The sequence below is a fragment of the Bradysia coprophila genome, unplaced genomic scaffold (assembly GCF_014529535.1).
Source record: "Bradysia coprophila strain Holo2 unplaced genomic scaffold, BU_Bcop_v1 contig_373, whole genome shotgun sequence".
Taxonomy (NCBI): Eukaryota; Metazoa; Arthropoda; class Insecta; order Diptera; family Sciaridae; genus Bradysia; species Bradysia coprophila.
The window spans coordinates 1,435,168-1,458,994 of NW_023503632.1; the positions used below are offsets into that span (position 1 = coordinate 1,435,168).

General features: G+C 39.8%; 4 protein-coding genes across 6 annotated transcripts; 1 reads left to right on the top strand and 3 right to left on the bottom strand.

Annotated features, from left to right (window-relative positions):
• Positions 1 to 472: 472 nt before the first annotated feature.
• Positions 473 to 23,624, bottom strand: LOC119081935 (vacuolar protein sorting-associated protein 54). Of its 2 annotated transcripts, XM_037191191.1 has the most exons (5): positions 23,366 to 23,617; positions 20,939 to 23,254; positions 20,550 to 20,874; positions 4,376 to 4,378; positions 473 to 488 (listed from the first exon to the last, which is right to left on the bottom strand). In XM_037191191.1, the coding sequence occupies exons 1-3, from the start codon at positions 23,461 to 23,463 to the stop codon at positions 20,574 to 20,576; spliced, it is 2,715 nt and encodes a 904-aa protein (XP_037047086.1). In that variant the 5' UTR covers positions 23,464 to 23,617; the 3' UTR covers positions 473 to 488; positions 4,376 to 4,378; positions 20,550 to 20,573. The 2 variants fall into 2 exon arrangements, with proteins under 2 accessions (XP_037047086.1, XP_037047085.1); XM_037191190.1 differs by lacking the exons at positions 473 to 488; positions 4,376 to 4,378 and having other exon boundaries at positions 20,453 to 20,874; positions 23,366 to 23,624.
• LOC119081934 lies at positions 1,146 to 4,852 on the bottom strand. 2 transcript variants are annotated; one of them, XM_037191187.1, is made up of 3 exons: positions 4,693 to 4,852; positions 3,342 to 4,623; positions 1,146 to 3,287 (listed from the first exon to the last, which is right to left on the bottom strand). In XM_037191187.1, exons 2-3 carry the CDS (start codon positions 4,603 to 4,605, stop codon positions 1,312 to 1,314), a joined length of 3,240 nt encoding a protein of 1,079 aa, XP_037047082.1. In that variant the 5' UTR covers positions 4,606 to 4,623; positions 4,693 to 4,852; the 3' UTR covers positions 1,146 to 1,311. The 2 variants fall into 2 exon arrangements, with proteins under 2 accessions (XP_037047082.1, XP_037047083.1); XM_037191188.1 differs by having other exon boundaries at positions 1,146 to 3,284; positions 4,693 to 4,851.
• On the top strand, positions 7,884 to 9,584 carry LOC119081937 (thyrostimulin beta-5 subunit). The gene is made up of 4 exons (XM_037191193.1): positions 7,884 to 8,059; positions 8,883 to 9,028; positions 9,083 to 9,303; positions 9,368 to 9,584. Exons 1-4 carry the CDS (start codon positions 8,046 to 8,048, stop codon positions 9,476 to 9,478), a joined length of 492 nt encoding a protein of 163 aa, XP_037047088.1. The 5' UTR covers positions 7,884 to 8,045; the 3' UTR covers positions 9,479 to 9,584.
• Positions 15,011 to 16,554, bottom strand: LOC119081936 (cytoplasmic dynein 2 light intermediate chain 1). The gene is made up of 3 exons (XM_037191192.1): positions 16,317 to 16,554; positions 15,808 to 16,252; positions 15,011 to 15,634 (listed from the first exon to the last, which is right to left on the bottom strand). Exons 1-3 carry the CDS (start codon positions 16,449 to 16,451, stop codon positions 15,183 to 15,185), a joined length of 1,032 nt encoding a protein of 343 aa, XP_037047087.1. The 5' UTR covers positions 16,452 to 16,554; the 3' UTR covers positions 15,011 to 15,182.
• Positions 23,625 to 23,827: the final 203 nt, after the last annotated feature.

Sequence of the window (23,827 nt, forward strand, 5' to 3'; positions counted from 1 at the left end):
GTGGATATTAGGAATTTTCAAACAAGAAAATGTAAAAACTGTGATGCCTTATCTTCTTAAGAGATGACCTAAATGCGGTGCAGGCATTTTTTTAAAGGTAGTTTATTCTAATCAAACGAGTAAATTAAACACGATTCATTATTAATTTTCCAGCAAACAAAAGCTATCGGAAATGTTGGTTGATCAAAATGCATTAATAGTAGAAAACGTTGTTGTCACAAGATCCTGTAATGACTATGGATAAAAAGATGAAAGTCAAAACTCTACTTTGTGTGAATTTCGTTGATGTGATCTGAGGTCAATTATCACACCAAAACGAGACTTTTCATATTTTCATCACTAGTTATGCAATTGATTTTATATAAATATCTCGCACTTGTTGCTCGCTACAAAAATCATATGCTGAACTTGTAGTGCAGTTACTCTGGTGACAGTTTCTCCGGCGACTTAATCGATTCTTCGTAACTGAGACAATAAACTACAATTGCCTTCACTTTTAGATGGAATGTCGCTCAGCGAAATTCATAAGATCACTCTGATAGTTAGTGCCTTGCCCTCCTGGAGACAATGAATTGAAGTTTTACATGCTGAGAGCGTCGAAAGCACTGCTTGAAACGTGAAAAGTACTGTTTTCGACGCATGTATTATGTAAAATCCATTACATAACTCGGGATCAAAATGAAAAGTTCGCTTGTCGGCTTTGCCTCAGACTTTGACTCTATTCACATCACGCGAAAACTTTTCATCTTTCATTCCTAGAAAAGTAAGTTACAGCGAAAGGTACAGTTAACAGTATGGAAGGCTTATTTTTGCGAATTTTAATTTGGAATTTTCCATCTTTTTCAGAATTATTTGGAATTTTCAGAATTAAAATTCCCAAAAATAGGCCCTGAAAGTATGCAATCGTGTCCAAAAAAATCACAAAAATGATTCTCGAAGTTTCGGACTGAAAATAGCAGCAACAAAAGCACTTCAAGAAATGGTTTTAATTGATTGGTCGAACTTACTCTTAGAACTCGATGAAGTAACAGATTTTATCAAACAGTTGAATTTTTGCAACCAAAGAAGTAACAGATTTATCGATTCAATCGCGAAACACCTTCCATTTGTTACAGTCGAATAAACTGAGATGAAGAATTGAACACTCGTCAAAAATAAACAAATTTGAAAATTTATTTTGCAATTCAGAAAACGTATACAATTGCAGTCGAAATTGAGCCCTTAAATCGACAAAAAAAATAACTTTTAGCTGTACAAAATTGTTTCCCGGACCATTACACCACTGACACACTCATCGGTTTCACGCCTAATCTACTTCTCACTGTCATCAGAACCTTTGGTGTTGTCTTTAGTTTCTTTCGGTTTAGTTGAAGACGAACTCGAAGTTGTCGATTCCGTAGATTGTCTTGGAGAATCTGCTGTTCCAACTGATTCTATTGAAGAAAGACCTGTAGATGATCGGCCAGCAGTATCACTTAGTGAAATTTCCATAGGCTCATCAACGGGTCTCGATCCATTGCTGTGCGTTGCAATACGATGACCATTGTGAGACATCGGTGCATTATCCGGTGGGGCATGTAGCGCAATCGAAGACGAGCTTGGAGTTGTCGATTTGGTAGATTGTCTTGTGGGTGCTGTTCCGACCAATTCTTTTGAAGGAAGACCCGTTGATGCTTGAGCCACATTATCACTTGGTAAAACTTCTATTAGATGATCGTCAGCGGGTTTTGATCCATTGCTGTGCGTTGCGATATGATGACCATTGTGAGACGTCTCTGCATCTCCCGATTCGGAATGTGACGTAGTTGGAGATGAACTCGAAGTTGGTTGCCCAGATTCTATTGCAGAAAGACTTAGCAAAGCTGGCATATCACTGTCATCAATGGGTACAGATGGTACAGATCCATTGCGTTGCGTTACAATAGGTTGTACATTGCGAGGCATCCATGCGTCGTCCGATTCGGAATCTAACGCACTTTCGTTTGGCTTCGTTGATCTGTTTGGATCCTTTCTCTTGACTCCGCCGCCTAAAGGCAGCTCTGGTTGAATGTTCCGAGAACATGACGGCCGCGGTAGATGAAAGGATTGCGTATCGTTCACGAATTTCAGTTCTTCAACAATCCGAGCATCCATTCGTTGTTGGTCTAACTCTGACAATTGTTGTGACAAATTTGGTCCTCTTATATAGCCGAGCAGGTTCCGTTCTCCATGCCAAAAATCATACGACACAAGCGGCTTAAACCATCCCATATAATTTTGAAATTCCAAATCTTCAGCAATATGAGCGTCCATTTTTTGTTGCTCCTCCTCCGATAATACTTCCACTGATGACATTTCCTTTGCCGCCGACACTTCTCGAATGAAACTCAACTGCTCTTGGTCTTCTGAAAATAAATCACATGCTGAATTGGAAGGTGATGGTGAATATGACTCTGATTGATTAAACTGTTCCAGATAATTTTGTAACTGTAGTTCTTCTGCAATCAAAGCATCCATTTCCTCTAACTCTGGTAATAGTTCATCGGTTAATATTTCCGCTGGACACGTCGGTTCTCTTATATAAATAGACCGCTCCCGTTCTCCGATCCAGAAATCATTTGCTGAACTTGGAGTGCTTTTCACAAAATTTTGAGGCTGTGCGTCGGCATGAATTTCCTCTGGTGGCAGTTCCTCCAGCGACTTAATCGATTCTTTTACAAAATCGAGCTGATTTCGTTTTCCATCCCAAAAATCATATGCTAAACTGGGAGTCGTTCGTGTCTGTGATGAACGACTTGACTGCGTAGATAAATTACCGTTGTCTTCAGCTATAGATGAAATGTCGCTGAGCGAACCCGAACGCATACGATCTCGCTGACAGTCAGGACCTTGACCTCCTCGAGACGATGGATCATCGATTGAAGTTTCTTCAGTGATCGACGCAATGTCGTCCAGTGACTGTGATCCCGAATTAGCCATGGAATAGTCATAATCAATTTGTAGATGATTTGGAACATTTCCCTCAGCATCTCGGATCATTCCGAAGACGAAATTTTGATTCATTACTTGTCCTGCTTGCATTTGCCGCCTTGCATAACTTTCATCCGTTGAAATTTCTGCAGTCGCGCACATGACTGACTCACTGGCATACGAACGGGTTTCTTTAGGAGATTCCGTACTCAATGTCGATTCTGTGGCCATACGTTCTCGGTTACCCGGATGGAAACGAGACATCGACAGCTGGTTGCTTGAACCAGATGTACTGCTTGCGATGATTTTACGGGGTGCGTTGCTAGCATCAGCTTCTGCTAAACCGAAACTAGATTTAAATAACGATTCAGCCAGTAATTTATCTACCATACCTTTTCGGATATGAGAACCATCCAGTGATCGGACGCCACTGGAAGCAGATGAAGACCTTGACACAATGGATGGTCGACGTCGTTGAACCGGCGAAGAACGCTTACGTTGCATTGGTCTTAAATCATCGCCATCGAAATCATCTGCGTCTGCGGAACTGCTCGGCTGAGGATTTGTCGTTGAATCACCAGTCTGATCATTACCGTGCAAGCCTGACAGAAAGTCGGGAATGACAACTCTGTCACGAATGTATCCGATTGGGTTCTGGACAATGGGTTCAAAGAAGTCCGTACATATCTTGAGGGTGTCACTCCATTCTTGGCTGTTTGTGATTTTAGCTATAACTTTCTTCGCGGCGGTGGTTGCTTTTTCGACTTTTTTTATGGACGACGATCCGGTTGCAACTCCTTGTGGTTGCATATTACGAGCTGATTCGCAGATATTGATCAATATACCCATCTCAAACTCTCGTGCAGCTTCAAGAAGGTCTTCTGATTGTAGCCTCGTTGGATGGATTACTAAAGCGTACATAAAGCGTAATAGGTCGTACAGAACTTCTAAGCTGATTGTTGTGATTATAGTCAGGTTAACAGCAGGAATTCTATGAAATTCTCTCCGAAAGAATCCGCTGTGAACCAAATGTCTCCTATGCGCCCCGATCGCTTGATCCCCAATGAGTATAACATGATCACACTTCTCCGAATCCGAGCGATCACACTTGTTCGAATCCGAGCCCCGTTCTTTACTTGGGACGAACATGACAGGCAGATAGTCTTCCAGTGCAGTTTTGGTGTTGTGCTCAGCTCTGACCACAATTTCGGAACAAAACGCGATAAATCTGGTCCTGCGTTGCCCTTTCGCTTTGTTATTAGGTGCCAAATATTGCACAATGAGTGGGGCTCGACAAAACGGATTTATTGCGGATCGTTCTTCTACTCCATACAAGTAGGTGAATTCTTGCGGACGACTTTGTTGTACATTTTGTAACGGCCATATCCAATATCTGATCGTAAACGGTAAACTTCTGCGTGGAGACTCCCTTACTTGAAGGTATGCTTCAATTTGGTTCGTTTGACGATTGTGTGTAATTGTGATTTGCAGGCGCAGAGGATCTCCCAAAAAATCCGTTTCGAATTGGATCGTAATTGGTCCCTCATTAAGCTCTTCTAGCGTAATCCGTGATTGCAGTCGTATTGTCAGTACATCACCCAGTATTGAGTATTGAAAGTTGACGAACGTTTCTGGTCGAAGATTTTCACCAGCCATTTTTAACCAAGCTCCTGTCTGAAGATTAATTTATTGTTTCCATGAATGAATGACGAAATTATGCGATTGTACACAGCAGCGGCTTACCACAATGTTACAATGATTACTCCGCTAAACGATTTTCATTAAAAAATAAAATTGAAACAAAAAAAAGAGTTCTACAAAAGACAATACGTGGAACAACGGACGAAACACGCACAGGAATTGAAATCGTTCGCCGATAAGGTTAGAATCTGAATTTGATGAATAATTTTCGAAGTTCTGCATTTCTGTCAGGGTTGTCTAAACTTGATAGAGTCTGCTATGTCGTCTGTTATCGGTAGCAACGACGAAAATAAGCATTATGTCTAATGTTGACTTATAGCAACGCACTTCAAGCAAAAGTGATCATAGTCGACAGGCCTATTACTTTCATCGATTGAAGTATTTTTAATCGGTTCATCCAAAGCAGCTCTCTAGCAATATCACACCAATTGTTTACAAAATTAGGAGGCCAAGTAGGAGGTACGAGTTTTGGGCTCCTAATTTTGTAAACAATTGGTTTGATATTGCTAGAGAGCTGCCTTGGTACATATATTGATTTCAAATCTTGTACTTCAATTTTTTTAACATGAAGAACCATGTTACCCATAGCTTGGCATTATTTTTGTCATCGTTATCGATAACAGATGAATAGCCGTGTATGACATATTAATGAAGTGAAAGAGTTAGTTTCAACCTATTTAAAACCTTGCAGTCTGCGAAAAGGTAATCTAACCCTTTTTGAAAGGGATACGTAGGCTGAATGAAGTAATGGTTATTTGTGTACCTGTTTTGGACGATTGATTTTAGGCAATTTCGCGGATTGTAGGCCGAACGAAGTGAGGCTTACAAGCGAAAGTGCCTTAAATCAACCGTCCCAAACAGGTGCACATGTAAGTTTTCATGCAGAGGGCCGGAAACCCGAGAAAATTCGAAAAATTGCCCTCATTTTCGGCCCCGAAGCATGAAAAAGATTTATAATCACTAAGTCCTATGGACTAAATAACTATTACGTGTTACGGCATGTTTCATTTTCATTTACATTGCCTAATCACGTAAAGCATTGTACTTACGAGGTTCCAAGTTGTTATTTGACAAATATCCCCTTCGGGTCGGGCTGTAACACCCCACTTATCAAATAAACAACTTGGAACCTCGGAAGTAATATACTATTCGCCTAGTCGGTTGGCCTGTAGAGGCGTCACATGACTATTTCATTACACTAACTAAGAAATAGTCATTTTCATGCTTCGGGGCCGAAAATGAGGGCAATTTTTCGAATTTTCTCGGGCTTCCGGCCCTCTGCATGAAAACTCACGTGTGCACCTGTTTGGGCATCATCAAAATCATCAAAATTTTCAAATAAAAAAAATTACAAATTTCTCATTTCAGATTAGCGAATTATAAACAAAAATGAAGGGTGCTGCCATCTCTGCATAAAATATGAAGATGATAACGAACGCAATAATCTAAGTGAGAATAACGAAAACGAAATGAAGGCAATGAAGACTCAGTGAGGAAGGATGTAGGCAGAAAAGTATCAGTGAGAATAATACATTGAGGACTAGTGAGACATTGAGAATTGGTGAGGCATTCAGGACTGGTGAGGCATTGAGGACTGGTGAGGCATTGAGGACTGGTGAGATATTGAGGACTGGTGAGACATTGAGGACTGGTGAGACATTGAGGACTGGTGAGACATTGAGGACTGGTGAGACATTGAGGACTGGTGAGACATTGAGGACTTAGTAAGAAAGTAGGCAAAAATTTCTCATATCTTTTTTTTCGATTAAAAAACACTCACAAAGTCCTCAATGTCTCACCAGGCCTCAATGTCTCACCAGTCCTCAATGTCTCACCAGGCCTCAATGTCTCACCAGTCCTCAATGTCTCACCAGTCCTAAATATCTCACCAGTCCTCAATGTCTCACCAGGCCTCAATGCCTCACCAGGCCTGAATATCTCACAAGTCCTCAATGTCTCACCAGGCCTCAATGTCTCACCAGTCCTCAATGTCTCACCAGGCCTAAATGTCTCACCAGGCCTCAATGTCTCACCAGTCCTCAATGTCTCACCAGGCCTGAATATCTCACAAGTCCTCAATGTCTCACCAGTCCTCAATGTCTCACAAAACTATCTTCTAAGTCTCACAACGCCCTCGATGTCTCACGAGAAGTCCTCAATGTCTCACAAGACCCTCTTATAAGTCTCATAATGTCCTCAATGTCTCACAAAACTCTCTTCTAAGTCTCACGAGAAGTCCTCAATGTCTCACAATGTCCTCAGTGGCTCACAAAAGTCTCGATAAAGTCTCAAAACGTCTTGAATGTCTCACTAGAAAACTAAAAAAAGTCTCACTCAAGTCCTCATGTCTCATAAAAGTCTCAATATCACACATGTCTCACGAGTCCTCAGCGCTACAGAAGCGCTACAAATGTCTCAAACATGTCTATATCTGTCGAAATCAGATATGTCACTCCCATATTAAAATGTGTGAGGATTTGAGACATCTCAACTCGAAAAATATTTCTACTCGGGTCCGTTCTTTCAACTACTTCAAGTGGCTCGTGGACGGAATTTCAAACGTCCTTCAAGATGATATAATTCAAAATATATCTCATTTTTGCTTGCATCAACGCTGATTTCTTCTACTCCTTGTATTGACAAAAAATAGCGTTACATATTTTCCATATTTTCTCTCATAATATCTTTTGCATAAAAATCTGAATTTTATTTAAAAATTTCGTTCAGATCATTAAGTTTAACGATTTGGAAATTCTAAACGCCAAACACCCAGTAAACGTCTTAGTCTTCCTATCTAATTTGTCTAAATTTACATCGAGATATTTTGCATTTTCATTACATTGCTGGAAAAAAAATTTTTTTTTTCCTCATAATTACAACAACAAAACAATTTTGAATTTGAATTTACGGATTAAAAATAATCTGAGGATTTTGTTGTTCATACAACGAGAAAAAACTATGAAAATTTAAATCTCCGGTGACGATCTACATGTGCACCATTTAACTTTTATTGCTGGCTTTTCGAGAAAAAAAACTTTCCACCGAACATTCGAAGCGGAACATGTTTGATTTTTTAAAGGACAAAATCATTTGGGCGGAGCAAAAGTACTTGCGCCATATACATGTGCCAGTGCCAGTGCCATCCAGAAACGGGCAAACATCCATCGATAACATTTATATATCAATGCGCCGGAATGATAATAATTTTAAGGTTCTAGCGAATAAAAACGTCAAACCTGTGCACAGTATTGAACACTTCCTATAAAGACACCGTCATGATAGGAGTGATAAATATCTAATGTACAAATTAACTTTGATTGAATTCCGGCACTCTCCTTCTGAATATATAAACTGAATATCGGTTCATTGCGGGACACGGCGCTGTGGAAGTTAAAATGAGTACTGAAATGTAATTTTGGAAATTGAATTATGAATTTTCTATGCACAAACACAGTTATACGGGGAAAGTGGTTCACATTTGAAACTGATAGAAAATTAAGCGTTTGATTGAGCATTGATTGTGAACGTTGTCGTATCCCATTTCGAAGTGTCTGTTAATTCGTAATCGGTAGATGATACATCGATAGTAACGTTGAATTTGTGATCGAATAGGTCTTAGTTAAATAAATGTGTTGATGTTAAAACTAATAGAGTAGTAGATGTGTGAAGCTTTTCAAATTGCCTCGATCAAAAGAAGTAACAAACCAACGCACTTCAAGAACAGGCAAAAGAACCGAATTTGATTAATTCTCGTATAAATTCAGTCTTTTATGTTGATATAAGCCACTGCGTTACGGACGTTCAATACAAAATGAGAGGCCAAATGACAGTTAATAAAACCTGTTCTTTTCGTTTTCACAAAAAATCTACTTCTTCATTAGTCTTAACATCACCAATACAGACTTGAAATCAAGGTTCAAAACCTTGCTTGAAATAATGACTAGTCCACGCAGTAGTCAGAATTTTTCTTAGGATTTTTTTTTTATGTTGGTATAATACCATTGCGGGCCCAAAATAAGAGGCCTTTTGACCGTTAAAAAAATGTACAGAGCCTTTGGTTCTGGTGATTGTTCATAGTGCGTTGGTTGGACATACTCAAGCATTAAGCTCGTGATATACTTGCCGTCTGACACCCGTGATTCAAATACCAGATCATTGACTCGAAATGAATTCTATTTAAGTCAAAATCGGATCTCATTTAATGATCGAAAAACCACTTTCTTCTCCCATAGGCTAACTGCAATAATCATGATAGTATTGGCATCCTCCATCAAATCATCTCATCAAAATGTTGCTGATTTACAACGACCGACTGAAGCAGGACTTGGCTGCAATATGCGTCTTTACACTTACCGCATCACTCAAAGTGACTCAAATGGTACGTACTGGGTACACGCACCTTCCGGTTGGTAAAACTTTACCGATTTTTTAGGCCGAGAATGTTGGGATCACGTGAGCGTATGGTCGTGCTTCGGACGGTGCGATTCAAATGAGATTTCTGATTGGAAATTTCCGTACAAACGATCATATCATCCAGTTTGCATGCACGCCGGACGTTCGAAGGCTGTGGCAATGTTGAGAAATTGTCATCCACAAGCCAGTGCGGAGACCAGACGCTATGAATATATGGAAGCTATTGGATGTCATTGTCAGGTAAGTTTGAGTTTCATGGAGATTTATTCTGAATCAATTCTGATTGTGTTTTCCGATCCGAAAGACCTGCTCAACAACGGACACTAGCTGCGAGGCTCCAAATAACTTTCGTGACGAAACGTCGGTTAAGGTTTTGGCACTGGCTGGTCCGAGTCCTGAAGATCTGGATTATTAAAGGTTCTGTTTCTTGTAGATGAAAAAAAATGAAATGAAATTATGAAAATCTTAATTGTTGTAACGGTCATTAAAATTCAAAATAAAATTAAAATCAATTTTGATGATTTATAATTTGTCAGTCAGGACAGCTGCATTTTGGTAATTTTACTGTTCACACCATGCTCAGCCGAACATAATCATACCCATCCTACGGTTATGATTCGAATCTGAACCTGAGTAGGTACGGTGATAAATTGTGAGCATTCAAAAATTATGAGTTTGAACAGTAAGTTTCTTCGGTCTTTTAATGAGTTTGAACAATCGTTGGACAATCTAGGTGTTCACGTTTTAAAAATTGAACTAATTCATATAAAAAGAAGCATGAGTTACGTTTTAGATCATTTAACAGCAATAAGCTGATGGAAATGTAGATGTATGTGTATCTTCCAGCGCTTGAAACGAAATAATTTCATTTCTTCTGCTTTTCGTTTGCTGAAAATGGTCTGAAACCGAGTCTGAAACGCCGCGCTTCGACTGCCTTGACCGAAGTAGCTGAGGACGAGCACAAAATTATTTTGTTTCTATAAGTCATCGCTCTGGGGCACTACTTTCTCTGTCTGCCACTTTTGAAGAGCTTGAAGAAAATGTCGGGAGAACTGCATATTTTCCTACTTTTATCTTGTTTTCCGCGCCTCCCTAAAAAATTTAAAATTTATTACGTCTTATAATAGAGACAACTGGTTTAATTTTTTTTGTACACATTAAGTCCGTTTTGTACACAAAAAGTCTCTTTTGTACACATTTAGTCCGCCTTGTACACAAAAAGAAATTTCTGATTATTGTTGCCGCATAATTGAATGAAGTTACTTTGTTATGTTTTGATAGTAGTGGAATGGCGCCGCAGCAACGCACTGCTCCTAGCATGAACACTACTTTGACAAACGTCGAATTTGGAGGCTTTTGTGATGAGAGCTACCGCTTAAGATTGATTGTATTGTGTGTTTGAACTCACACAACTAAAACAAGTCACCTATCTTCACGAAAGAAACGCAGTGCCTACTGTGACTTCATCAGCCTCCAAATATTTCTTATGTTCATGCTAGGAGCAGTGCGTTGCGCCGCAGGCATTAAAAGAAAGCGGGGGTCCAGGGGGCTGCCGCCCCCTGATACAAAAAGAAATTTCTGATAATTGTTGCCGCATAATTGAATGAAGTTACTTTGTTATGTTTTGATAGTAGTGGAATGGCGCCGCAGGCATTAAAAAGCGACGTGCTTTATGACACTTGAACTGCGGTCTCGTATTCCAATTACACATCTAGTGCCTAATTATGTCATAATGTCATAAATAACTATTACAACATAGGCAAAATTCATAATTGCGAATAAAATTTGTTCACTGACGACGATTTCGATTATATGAATCACTTGAATACGCTAACTTATATATTTTACTATTAAAATTGTTTAGCATACAAAACCTTCTTCTTCTTTCTTCTTCTTTTTCAGCCTGTTTCTATCCACTGCTGGATGTAGGCCTCTCCAACTTCTTTCCATTTCGTACGATCCATTGCCATTTGCTGCCAGTTTGTACCTGCAATATTCTTAATTCCGTTTGTCCATCTCTCTGGTGGTCTAACTGGTCGCCAGTTGATGATCTTTTTGGTCCAACGTTCGTCTGTCCTTCTTGCAATATGTCCCGCCCAGCTCCATTTCAGAGATGCTATTCTTTCCAAGATTCTTTCCATGACATCAACGACCCTGGTTTGTTGTCGAATCCATTGATTCGTCATTCTGTCTCTGAGTGTTATTCCAAGCATACTCCGTTCCATGGCTCTTTGTGTCACTCTCAATTTATCTTCGGATGCTTTCGTTAAAGTTAACGTTTCCGCTCCATAAGTGAGCACTGGAAGGACACAAGTGTCGAAAACTTTGCGTTTCAGACTATTATTCATTTTGCTTTTGAAAATTAGTCTGAATTTTCCGAACGCTGCCCATGCAAGACCAATCCTACGTCTTATTTCTGCAGTTTGGTTGTCCAGACCTAACTTCATTTTATGTCCTAGATATACATAGCTGTCGACTCGTTCAACGACAGTGTCACCAATTTTGATTTCTCTATCGTCCCCGATGTTGGTCATGACTTTTGTTTTCGATAAGTTCATCTTGAGGCCAACTTTGCTTGCCTCTTCACTTAACTGTTGTAGCATAAGCTGAGCCTGACCTAGATTCGCTGCTATCGGTACAATGTCATCAGCGAAGCGGAGATTGCTCAGGTACTCTCCATTTATCTTTATTCCCATTTTACTCCAGTTTAACTTCCTAAAAACACTGCAGAATCGCCGTGAATAATTTCGGTGAAATAGTGTCACCCTGCCTTAGACCCGGGCGCCGGTCTATATTTTTCGGCGGCGGCTGCAATTTTTTTCTAGAATATCGGCGGCGGCTGAAATCGGCTTAGCCGATTCTTCAAAACTCGGCGGCGGCGTAAGTCAAATTATATATCGGCGGCGGCGGCGCTATCGGCTGAGAACCGGCTGAGAACTACATTTTGGTTGGTGTTAATGTTTCTAGATAAGCCTAATGCAGGAATTGTAGATAGATGAAGGAATTTGTTTTCGCATTGTCCACGGATGGCCACCGCTCAGGTGGTTTTGATTTTTGTTTTTTACATATTGCCAAACATTCATTTCAAATTGAAGATTTTGAAAATACAGGGGTTACGCTGTTTGTTTTAGCAGAAAATGGCAAATCGATTTTTGAGCCCTACTGATATAATCTACCTTGCACCAGAGAAATGATAAGTTGGTACGCCTGTGGCGAGGTAGAAGGAACATTGGAATGACAGCTGGCTTCTATGGGAGAGAATGTGAGAGAATTTGTATGGAACTCTCTCACATTCTCTTCCATAGAAGCCAACTGTCATTCCAATGTTCCTTCTATCTCGCCACAGGCGTACTAACTTATCATTTCTCTGCCTTGCACAAAACATCAAGCAATGCAGACTGAGCAACATACTAAAACTGAAATTTTTTACCCCCTAAGCAGTGTTTCCATCTGTATATTATTACACAAACAACATGAACCAATCTTCATCTATTCGCATACAACAGTGTACTATAAAACAATCTTTTTCCGCCGTTTATATTTGGTTTGATTGACAACTTTTGCTAAAGTGCTGCGCTTTTACATTTGTACACATTCCACGATCCACAACTTAAATAACATTGTGGACTGTGGAAGGTGTACAAATTAAAAATCGCATGCGTTTATCATTTTTTAATTAAAATTCAATTGTCAAAAACCAGACTCGATCATTTTATTTTGCTTTTACACAAAACTAAAATAGTGCTACCGAATAAGTCATCCTCAAATTAAAGATAAATTGGCAAATAAAATCGTGAACATGGGATATTTTTATTGAAAATGATAGAGGGATATGCTACGAGTAATTTGCAAGCGAAATTAAAAACCTTAAGCAGGGATAGCATATAAAATTTCCAAGTATTAACTCTCTCATTTGACACATGGGATACAGAAACACATCCAAATGGAGTTTTAAGAATCCAAGTGGGTGGTGTATGAATGAAAGAAGCTCCTAACATTCATTTGACGGACCTTATATTTGGCAACTATTTTTCATAATGTTTCCAATATTTAATAAAAGTTTTACAATTGAAAAACGTACAAAAACTCAAAAAAGTCGTTGAAAACTTTCAAAAGCATTTAAAAAAATATTTTTTAGAGAAATATTTCACAAATAGTTTTGATTAGAAAATGAAATAGAAACATTGGCAAATTGCGCCGAAAAGTAATAAAAAAAACAACCGGCGGCGGCGGCGGCGTAGTGTTTCGAATGTTATCGGCGGCGGCGCTGATCGGCTAGCCGATTTATACTATTCGGCGGCGGCGACATCGTTTTCAGCTCTTTTTTCGGCGGCTATCGGCGCGGCTGGCGCCGGCGCCCGGTTCTACCCTGCCTTACACCTCGGCAGGGTGACACTATTTAAGGGACCAACGTTGAGGCGAAACAACACGATCAGGAAGCCCAAGGATAGAACGATCCCAGAATTCTTATTAGCTACTAGGTTAAGCTTTAGAAGGACGTTCTTTAAAGACGCCAATAACCTTTTGCTCAGATAGGTTCAAAAGAATGGACAAAGCTTTATGGAAAAGAATGTTCAAAAAGAGTAACACTACCCCGTCGGGCACTGTGCACTTTGATAGACACTGTGGTCCCGGAACGTGCAGAAATGTGCGGGTCAGAGCTCGGGGATTACCAGGGGCGAGCAAAGTAAAGCTTTCATACTCACCAACCCGCAGTAGCAAGCGTGGTGTTTTAATGCTAAAAACCTTCAAACGAAGCCACAACGAACTATACATTGCCACATATACAAAACCGTGTCATGGTAAATTTTTAAATGAAGAATTCGAAGGTTACAGAATCCGGAAGATACAAACTACAGACAAATTTCTATTTTGAAACTCCTGATTGTGCGCTAAACGAGATCATGCGAGATTACACGCAAATCTCGCATGATCTCGTTTAGCATACTTACAATTATTCAAAGATTAATTGTTATGAATGTTTACTAATAATTAGTAAAACATGATGGAGGTGGTAGGTGTTATGTTTTGTTGAATGCAGAAAAAAGTGAAAGTAGTAGGTCACCGGAAGAAGCAGCGCCGCAGGCCATGAATTTAATTTTAAAAAAAGCGGGGTCGAGGGGCGGCAGCCCCCGCGATGGGGGTTAAGGGGGTACAGCCCCCTTGCGGGGTCTAAGGGGCGGATCCCCTAGCGGAGTTTGGGGCAGAGCCCCATGCACTTCAGGCCGCCTGCAGGGCGTAAGGAAAAGCCCGCCGCAGGCGAGGGGGCAGAGCCCCCTTCCCATCACAAAAAAATAACTGTATTTCTTATTATTTGTGTACATAATCTGATATTTTCTGTACAAAATCGGATTTTTTGTGCACAAAATCTGATTTTTTGTGTACAAAATCTGATTTTTTGTGTACAAAATCTGATTTTTTGTGTACAAAACCTGATTTTTTGTGTACAAAGCCTGATTTTGTTGTGTATGAAATCGTATTTTTTGTGTACAAGGCGGACTTAATGTGTACAAAACAGACTTTTTGTGTACAAAACGGACTTAATTTGTACAAAACGGACTTAATGTGTACAAAAAATAATGAACCGAGACAACTCATCCTTCAGGATGCCACCGAGGGCAATTCATCCTTACAGAGCCTGTTATATCGTGGAAACAAGCGGATGTATCGGACGATTTTTCACAAATTTTCGCGATTTCATGAAAATCGTGAAAAATCGCGAAAATAATAAAAATTCGCCGAAACGTTTTCACGATCACAGACCTCTGCATCCTGGAGCATCCTATCTGATTCTTGAGAGGTACATACAATGTCTGGAAAGAAAAGAATTCTTGGAACTTTCCGTCATTTTCTCCAGCTTTTTTGCTACAGTGTAAGATGGTTTCTCCTCCAGTAAACTACTTTTAACGAACCTGTCCCTTCCATAGCTAAATTAAAGCAACGCAAAACAACTTTACTACAAAACGGTTTATTGGGACGAGTGGCTTATTCACACAAATTCAAAAATAAATCTTGTCTGTCGCTACTTCTACTATTTTAAGACAACATTCTCAGATTCCTCATTTGCATCATTCTATCGTTGACGGTCGTTGTAAGTTAACAGATGATCCAACATCCGATTAAAATGTTTTCACAATTTCAAATTTCGATCGAATCTCTGTGTCACGAATGTACCGTAAAAGTTCTTCATCCTTTTGCGCCCGCAGTTCGTCGATGGCCGGTTCTCTGAATGCTGGATCCATCGCTGGATCGTCAAATGAAATTTCACCCGATTCGACATCTTTTTGCGGTATATGCGTACTGTAATTCATTCCAATGCGTTCGGAATTCGACGGTGTAACGCCAATGTCTTTCCAAGAGTCCTGACCGTGCCACACAATTATTGGTCCATTGTAATCGGTTGCGGTTGTACGGAATGGGTTCGACGGACTGCCGAATCCGAAATGGTTCATTGAATCACGAAGAATTTTGGATAGTTGTGATAGGCTAGATGAGTAGTAGAGTAGTGAGGCACCGATCGTGTGTGCGACCGATCGGAGACATCGACAGACGTGTTTCTTGATTTCGGGATCTAGAAAAAAATATGGTTAGATGTAAAGCTCGGATCGGGTAAGCCGGTTTCAATTCAAGTTGGCCCAACCGGATTTCAACCCAAAATTGACTATTTCAGGTTCCGATCAAGCTTGGGTCGAACCTGAAAAACTACTTCGGGATCCGGTCGAAATTTGCTACAGCTCAAATTACCCATATTTTGGAACTGATCGTATTTTCCGCCGACGATCATGACAGGAAATGGAAAAACATCCAACGTATGCCGATCCGGATGATCAATGCCGATCATTTGCTTCATTTTCTGTGTCAACTCTTCCAGATTTTCACCGCGTTCATTCACCGCTATTGCCTGCTTCAAACCATTCAGTGACTCTTCCAAATCTTTCCACAATCGTTCCGGCTGCGACAAATCGACAACAATCACAACGTTCAAATGCTCGAATCCATGCGACTTTATCGGAATTTCCATTAAATGATGCGAATTCACCAGACTTCCCAGCTCCCACACATTGCAAATGTGTTTTTGTACCGATTGTCCGCCGGAACCGGAGCGACGTCCAAACGAATATTCTAAAGCCAATGTTGGCTTGACCGGATCATCGCGATCCAAAAAATTGTTTATTATGGACGTCTTTCCCTGTATTGAACGAAATGATTGAAAATATTTCGGTCGTCTTGCCGTCGAGGAAAGTGGCACTCACAACACTCTTGCTACCCAATACGAAAATCGTCTTTTCCTTCAAATCGTTAGACATGTTCCGATTTATCAATTGCTCTTCCGTGACTTTAATCGCAATGTCCTGGATGCTTCCTTTCAACGCTGATGGGTCAATCATTTTTGCGGTGAAATGGTGAATTTAACACTTGACGATTCACTTGCATTTCACTGATAGGATACATTCGTTGTACTAGTAGGGTTTCCATACTCGAATGTTTTGATGCGCTAAATATTTGCTACCATGGAAACGAGTGGAGTAAACACATGAAACGAAATTACCCCCATTTGATTGGTGGTCGTGTATTCGAACATTGGGTATATTGGAAAGGGTTTGTGTCCTTTTAATTTATTTTTTCGAAGCAGCAAAATTAATGTTTTTTTCAGTTAATTTAATGATGAAATATCCTGTTACGATAAAACGTTTCGTTCAATCCTATGGAGTCTATGCTTTTACGAAATTCAACAAAAAAAAGTTTCGTCCAATTCTAGGACTAGACTATCGTGTTACGAAATTCAAAGATAATGCATTTCTTTTAATCCTATGGAGTTAATCGTTTTACGAAATTCAACGATAATGTGTTTCGTTCAATCCTATGGAGTTTTAGTTTCCGTCGAATTCCCGGTGGCAGATAATAAAAGACAGAGCAGATTTTCTATGAACTGGTTTCTATTAAACGACTTAACAAAGTGAAAAGAAAAAAGATATTTGATCGCAAGGCTTACTACACTTCGAACATCGAATACTAGATTAGTGTAAATTATCTAATCCAACATGGAGTTTATCCTTTTAGGAAATTCGTTCAATCCTATGGAGTCTATTCTTTTACGAAATTCAACGATAAGGAGTTTCGTTCAATCATAGGGAGTTTATCCTTTTACGAAATTCAACGATAAGGAGTTTCGTTAAATCCTTGAGAGCTTATCCTTTTAGGAAATGCAACGATAATGTGTTTCGTTCAATCCTATGGAGTCTATTATTTTACAAAATTCAACGATAAGGAGTTTCGTTAAATCCTAGGGAATTTATCCTTTTAGGAAATGCAACGATAATGTGTTTCGTTCAATCCTATGGAGTCTATTCTTTTACAAAATTCAACGATAACGAGTTTCGTTCAATCATAGGGAGTGTATCCTTTTACGAAATTCAACGATAAGGAGTTTCGTTAAATCCTAGGGAGTTTATCCTTTTAGGAAATGCAACGATAATGTGTTTCGCTCAATCCTATGGAGTCTATTCTTTTACGAAATTCAACGAGAAGGAGTTTCGTTCAATCATAGGGAGTTTATTCTTTTACGAAATGCGAGGATAAGGCGTTTCGTTTAATCCTATGGAGTCTATTCTTTTACGAAATACAAGGATTAGGTGTTTCGTTCAATCCTGTGGTGTCTATTCTTTTACGAAATTCAACGAGTTTCGTTAAATCCTAGTGAGTTTATTCTTTTATGAAATTCAACTATCACGAATTTCGTTAAATCCTATTCTGCTTTTAGGAAACACAACGATCAGTAGTTCAATTCAATTTCATTTCAATTTCATTTATTTCCATGAAAAAACTTCTTACATTAAACACACAGCGTAGCTCCAGTATGCGTTACAATTCTAAGGAGCTACAACAGTTTAAGAGTGATATCGCCAAATCTTCAGGTGATTTTTTTAACTTTGGAAACAAGCGGTCTCCGATTTTAATGAGTGATAGCTCGTTGGATTCGTCTTTCAATTCTAGGAAACACGTGTCTTTCACTTTTTCTTTAAAAAAATTGTTTTCTTCGAAAAGCGCTCAAAAGTGAAGACATGTCAGAGGGTACCGAAAACAGTTTTTCGGCAATTATCTTAAATTGTTGTAATGTTGTACGATTGTCGGCCTTGAAAAGACCTACAGGTGGAGTATACGCACCGCTTGGTGCTAGTTGATCCACTAGAGTTATGACTAGAAATATAGTGAATGTTCGGAGAGTCCGCCTTCTCTGCAGCTTCGATGTACCACGGAACTGAGTATGGGGTGTTGTAGCTGGCCTCACCCACTATCGTTGCACATATAAATGAACCCAGTACTTTTGGGCTACAAGCCTACAGAAGTCTTGAAAAAAAAGTTGGTGCCAAAATGTAGATTTTTTCCTTCTGTCTGAGGGCCCAACTGCCAGAACAGCGTCTGGAACGGTTCTACGTGAGTAATTTTGTATCGTCTACTATTCCCTTACCGTATACGCTTCACTTTGACTCGAATATAGGTCGTTACAACATATCCAGTGTTAGTAATTCTTGTGAAAAATTATTAAATTTTTCTCGGAGGATTTTAGTCAAATAAAGTGTTAGCGTATAGCAAATGACCTCAGGAGTCCGGAACAGTAATTAGTTTTTGAATTGGACAGGAGTTTGGAAAAACGATACGATCAAGTGGGAGCAAACGGTTTTCCAAACTCCTGTCGCGTAGCAAATATTGGTCCAATTGAAAAACTAATGACTGTTCCGTAGTCCTGAGGTCATTTGCTATACGCTAACACTTTATTTGACTAAAATCCTCGGAGAAAACGTTAATGATTTTTCTCTTGATATTACTAATAGTGGATCTGATATATTCGCGACATAGCGAAGCGTTTTTCTATTGATAAGGTGAAAGAATAGTAGACAATAAAAAATGATTGAAGAAGTACCGTTCCAGATGCTCTTCTGGCAGTTGGGCCCTCAGACAGAAGGAAGCAATGTACATTTTGGCACCAACTTTTTTTTTCAAGACTTCTGTAGGCTTGCAGCCAAAAGTACTGGGTTCATTTATATGTGCAACGATAGTGGGTGAGGCCAGCTACAACACCCCATACTCAGTTCCGTGGTACATCGAAGCTGCAGAGAAGGCGGACTCTCCGAACATTCACTATATTTCTAGTCATAACTCTAGTGGATCAACTAGCACCAAGCGGTGCGTATACTCTACCTGTAGGTCTTTTCAAGGCCGACAATCGTACAACATTACAACCATTTAAAATAATTTTTTCTTGAGTTATTACCGAAAAACTGTTTTCGGTACCCTCTGGCATGTCTTCACTTTTGAGCGCTTTTCACAGAAAACAAATTTTTTTAAGAAAAAGTGAAAGACACGTGTTTCCTAGAATTGAAAGACGAATCCAACGAGCTATCACTCATTAAAATCGGAGACCGCTTGTTTCCCAATCACCTGAAGATTTGGCGATATCACTCTTAACATAAAATCAAATTAATAAAGTTGATATAAATCTAGACAACAAGGACAGCTAGCAAGGCGAAAAGTACCATGAGGTGATGGTTGTATCTTAAATCTTCATATTAAATTCTTAAACAGATAGAAGTGATATTTGCTCTTTATTCGATCGTGATTTTCGTTTACAGCTGATTTAATTTAATTAGAATCGAGTCGCGTCAGTAAATACGCTTTCAATGAACGACAAAATTGATTGAGGGTAAGTGAATTTCTGATCGTTGGCGGAAGGCCATTAAATAGCGTCGGACCAGAATAAAGCAGGCAACGTTTACCATAGTTCGACGAAATCTTAGGTTTCTTCAGCAAGTATGAATACCTTGTTTGGTAGCAATTAAGATTGTCCGAGAACTGCAGCGAGTGATGTTTCAGATCATTGATGCAACAAAAAACGAATTTGCAGACCGCGTATTCGTACATTCGCTGTACCGTTAATACATTCGGAAATTGCTCGCTAAAAAGACGCTCAGTTGGGTATCTCAATGGCAATTTCGTTAAATCCTAGACAGTTCATTCTTTAACGAAATTCAACGATTATGCATTTAGTCCAATCTTAGGGAGTTTATTCTTTTATGAAAATCAACGATCAGGAGTTTCGTGAAATCCTAGAGGGATTAGTTGTTGCGTTCAATCCTGTGGAGTCTATTCTTTTTCGAGATTCAATGTGAAGTTGTTACACAAAAAAATAGTACAGTGAGATTGAAGTACTATAAAAGAAATGTGACGCCTCTACAGGACAAGAAAATATATGCCATATTGGAATGGACAGTCTTATTGGAACGTGACAATTGACGGGAAATCTTATCGAAATTTTCAATTTTTAAGTTCACTGTGCACAAAGCACAGCTGCAGTCCTGAAGTCCACAATGAACAAAACCAAAAAAATCGATTTAAAAATCTTTTGAAATAATTTATTCCTCAACTTTGACGCTTCAATATTTTCGTGGTTTTTAGTCGTGTCCGACTCTCATCACTAATAAATAAACAAACAAAAATCCCAGACAACTTGGTCACTTCAACCAAATATCATTCATGGATTTGTCCATCAATTCATCGGCTGTTAACGCTTTTAATGTTCGTAACGTTTCCAAGTAGAATGTCAACTCGGATGTGACGACACCGTGCTGCGGACCACCATTATTGACAATGTTATTCTTCAGCAACAGTTCTCTCAATTTATCCTTGAATGTTTTATGTACGGTCCTATAGATACTGTTCACTTGGGATTCAGGCAAAATGGGTGCGATGGCTTCATGCAATTTGACGAAATGTCTGGAAATATTGCGGAATGACTGTGATGGTACTGGTGGTCTGTAACGGAAAGATAAATTTGTTTAAGTAATTCGATAATGTCGACTGAATCATGTTCATATACCTTGCGTTCCAAGTCGACAGCTGTGTATTGACCAGATTGCAAACGATCGACAACACTTTGTTCTCGATTTCATTGATGTGACTCTGGTAATCCTTTTCAACGGTTTCGTAGCCGGTAAATGCTGGTGTCGTTCCGTTTAGATCTAATTTTTGAAAATGTAATTTAATATGCGGCAGAAGCCATAGAACCAACTGCAGCGCTCGCGACACCAGAGCCAAATTTCCACTAGTAATTGTTTTCAAGCCGGCCACATGCAGAGCACCAGCTCCAAGCACCAACTGACAACTTCGCGAATTGAACGTCCGCAGAATGTCGATAACATGCCGGGACAATAATCCAGCAATGATTGGTAACTCTGCGGCACAACGACAGTATTCGCTGACAATTTGAACTAAGATCAGAGCAGCACCGACCAATGCGAATGGTTCGGTGTCGACTAAAAGTACAGCAGCTGCTGGCACCTGTGAAGATTCATCTTTCTTCGTCCACATGAAGTCCCCTTCAGCTATGCGATCGATAATTTTTTGATATTCATCCGGCACATCGGCCTGTTTCCATCGTTCACTGTCCAACAGCAGTGCCAATTTTGACTTTCGATCGGAATGGAACTTTTGAGCGTATTTGGAACCTTGCGATTTCACAGCTGCTCGAAGTGGAAAACTGGGCGTGCCACACAGAATTTCACAACCATGGCTGAAATCATCGACGATTTGAACTAATTTGCGTAGCTGTTCGGCTGTCGCAACATTTGACTCTAGACTTTGACTGGAAATTAAATTGGAGCATCGTTCATGGCAATAGTCGCATATGGAATGCATTGTGTCTTTCAGCTTCTGTTCCAGTTTCCGATGATCGTCCTCCTTCAGAAATGATTCCGATTCGAAGAAATCCATTTTCTCACTTAATTTACCGGAACTAGCATCAGCTATCTGCTGCATCACATCCAGGGCAGATCTTATGCGACGAAGCAGTTTCCACAACACAATCGTCGCCTTGTCCAATATTATAATCCATTCGGCAATTGAAAAGGCTTGACCCTCTTCACCCGCACCGGTCAAACATATTTCTGCGTCACTAGTGGCTAGGACTTCAATTAAAATTTGCTTCATCAGCAATTTCACCGTACAAATGGCCTCCTCCTTGTACGCATCAACGAACGAAAAATTCTTCTGACGCAACAAACCCGATATGATGCAAACCAATTTATCTTCATCGAGGACATGCTCTTCAACGTCCAAAAGCGGTCGATTCAAATCGGCCGTCGAATATTTCTCGAAATCGGTCGTCAGCATTTTATCGATCAAAAGTTCCATTTCTTTGAGCTGCGACGGCAAATGTTTGAAACAGTGAATGCCGACCAGTTCTTGAGCAACTATCTCCTGCGTCGTGAATATAAGATCCAAGGCTGCCACATAATCTTGAGTGGACAGCAACAATTGTATCATCGGTTGCGTTTGATGCACCGTTGCCATTAACTTCAGTTTATCGAGAACCATTTGGTAATGCGATCGATTCCGTGCCATTGAGATAATGTTCAACGAATCCTTGACCAACGTCGCATCAATGTGTTGAATCTTATGCCGGAGCGATTGTACATTGTCGGTGGCATCGTTCATCATTGCCATAATTGTGTCCTGTGATGTCATTGCGTGGAAAAAGGCGGAAGATTTCTGCGACACTTGTCGCGCTATTTGTACCTCAACAATGTCCAGATAATGGCTGAGTTTCTCTTGCAATAATCGTCCCGACTGTCGCTCTTTATCTTCACTGCCAATACCGGGAAACACTTCGCTGAATGTCGCCGCATTATTCAATTCCAAATTCGGTTTGGTGAATATCTGTGGAATGTCATTCAGACTGGCATTGTTGAGCTCGTTGAGCAATTTATGACTAGCTGGTGACTGTTGTTGGGTCTGCTGTTCCATTCCGATCTGACTCAATCGCATGTGCCGGCGATATCTTTTGCCAATTCTTTTCATGTACGGCTCAAAGTCGTCGTACGTGACGTCATTTAAGTGAATCGAAGCAGGAATCGACACTTTCTCGACGAACGAATCGCCCCATTTCTGTGTAAATAAATTAGATTGCTTGCCCCGGCTTGGATCGTTGAGGACTGCCGGTAGATTTTGGGAGGCTGAAAATACTGACCATTGTTCTGGACCTTTATTGATTTGATTTACATGATATTTTGTCACATGACTCTCGTAGTCTCGATCATTGACACCGTCCATAGGTAGCGAGGCACAAACTCCATTATAGCCGTATCGGCATACGTACGATCCACCTTCTTGCGTACAGTGTCGTTCTCGTAGATGTCTACAACATTAAATTCATTTCGTTAATTCAGGCCGACCTTCATCCACTACCATATGTGCGTAATTTTCATTGGAGAAAAACAACGTTAATGCAACGTTCAAACACACCAACCTCACAAATTCTATTTGATTTTTGAAGGACTGAAGCGGACAATAATAACATGATTGCCAGGCTTGTTTGTGTTCATTTGAATTGGCCTGTTTGGCCATTTCATATTTCCTTTGATGTGGAATCGAAACAGAATTGTAAAACGTGTTCAATACCTAATGTCTGTTATGCAAATAAATGATAAAAACTACAATTTGGGCTGTAATTGCCATCGTCACTTTTTTGTAAAAAAAATAAATTCGAAAATGAAATGTCATCACATTTTGCATCAAACACATGACACATGACAGCGGCAGACAACCTTTTTAACGAAAGTGTTCGAATTTCGAATGTTGTTCGAAAATACTTTTGATAAGAGGCCGAAGTCAGTTTGAAATTTGATTGACGGAAGGAGTTTAAGAGTGAAATCGCGAATTCTTCGAACAATTTGTATGGATGATAAATTCAACGTATCCGGATTTTTTA

Bases quoted from the DNA above. Each gene is read 5' to 3' on its own strand.
- LOC119081934 (XM_037191187.1), bottom strand. From the start codon at position 4,605: ATGGCTGGTGAAAATCTTCGACCAGAAACGTTCGTCAACTTTCAATAC. The intron at 3,288-3,341 runs GTATGGTAGATA...GTTTCGGTTTAG, and splicing joins TGGTTCTCATATCCGAAAAG to CAGAAGCTGATGCTAGCAAC.
- LOC119081937 (XM_037191193.1), top strand. The intron at 9,029-9,082 runs GTACGTACTGGG...CCGATTTTTTAG, and splicing joins CACTCAAAGTGACTCAAATG to GCCGAGAATGTTGGGATCAC. The intron at 9,304-9,367 runs GTAAGTTTGAGT...CCGATCCGAAAG, and splicing joins CTATTGGATGTCATTGTCAG to ACCTGCTCAACAACGGACAC.
- LOC119081936 (XM_037191192.1), bottom strand. From the start codon at position 16,451: ATGATTGACCCATCAGCGTTGAAAGGAAGCATCCAGGACATTGCGATT. The intron at 16,253-16,316 runs GTGAGTGCCACT...CGTTCAATACAG, and splicing joins TATTGGGTAGCAAGAGTGTT to GGAAAGACGTCCATAATAAA. The intron at 15,635-15,807 runs GTAATTTGAGCT...ATTTTTTTCTAG, and splicing joins CGATCAGTTCCAAAATATGG to ATCCCGAAATCAAGAAACAC.
- LOC119081935 (XM_037191191.1), bottom strand. From the start codon at position 23,463: ATGGCCAAACAGGCCAATTCAAATGAACACAAACAAGCCTGGCAATCA. The intron at 23,255-23,365 runs GTTGGTGTGTTT...TTAATGTTGTAG, and splicing joins AATCAAATAGAATTTGTGAG to ACATCTACGAGAACGACACT. The intron at 20,875-20,938 runs GTATATGAACAT...TTTCCGTTACAG, and splicing joins CTGTCGACTTGGAACGCAAG to ACCACCAGTACCATCACAGT.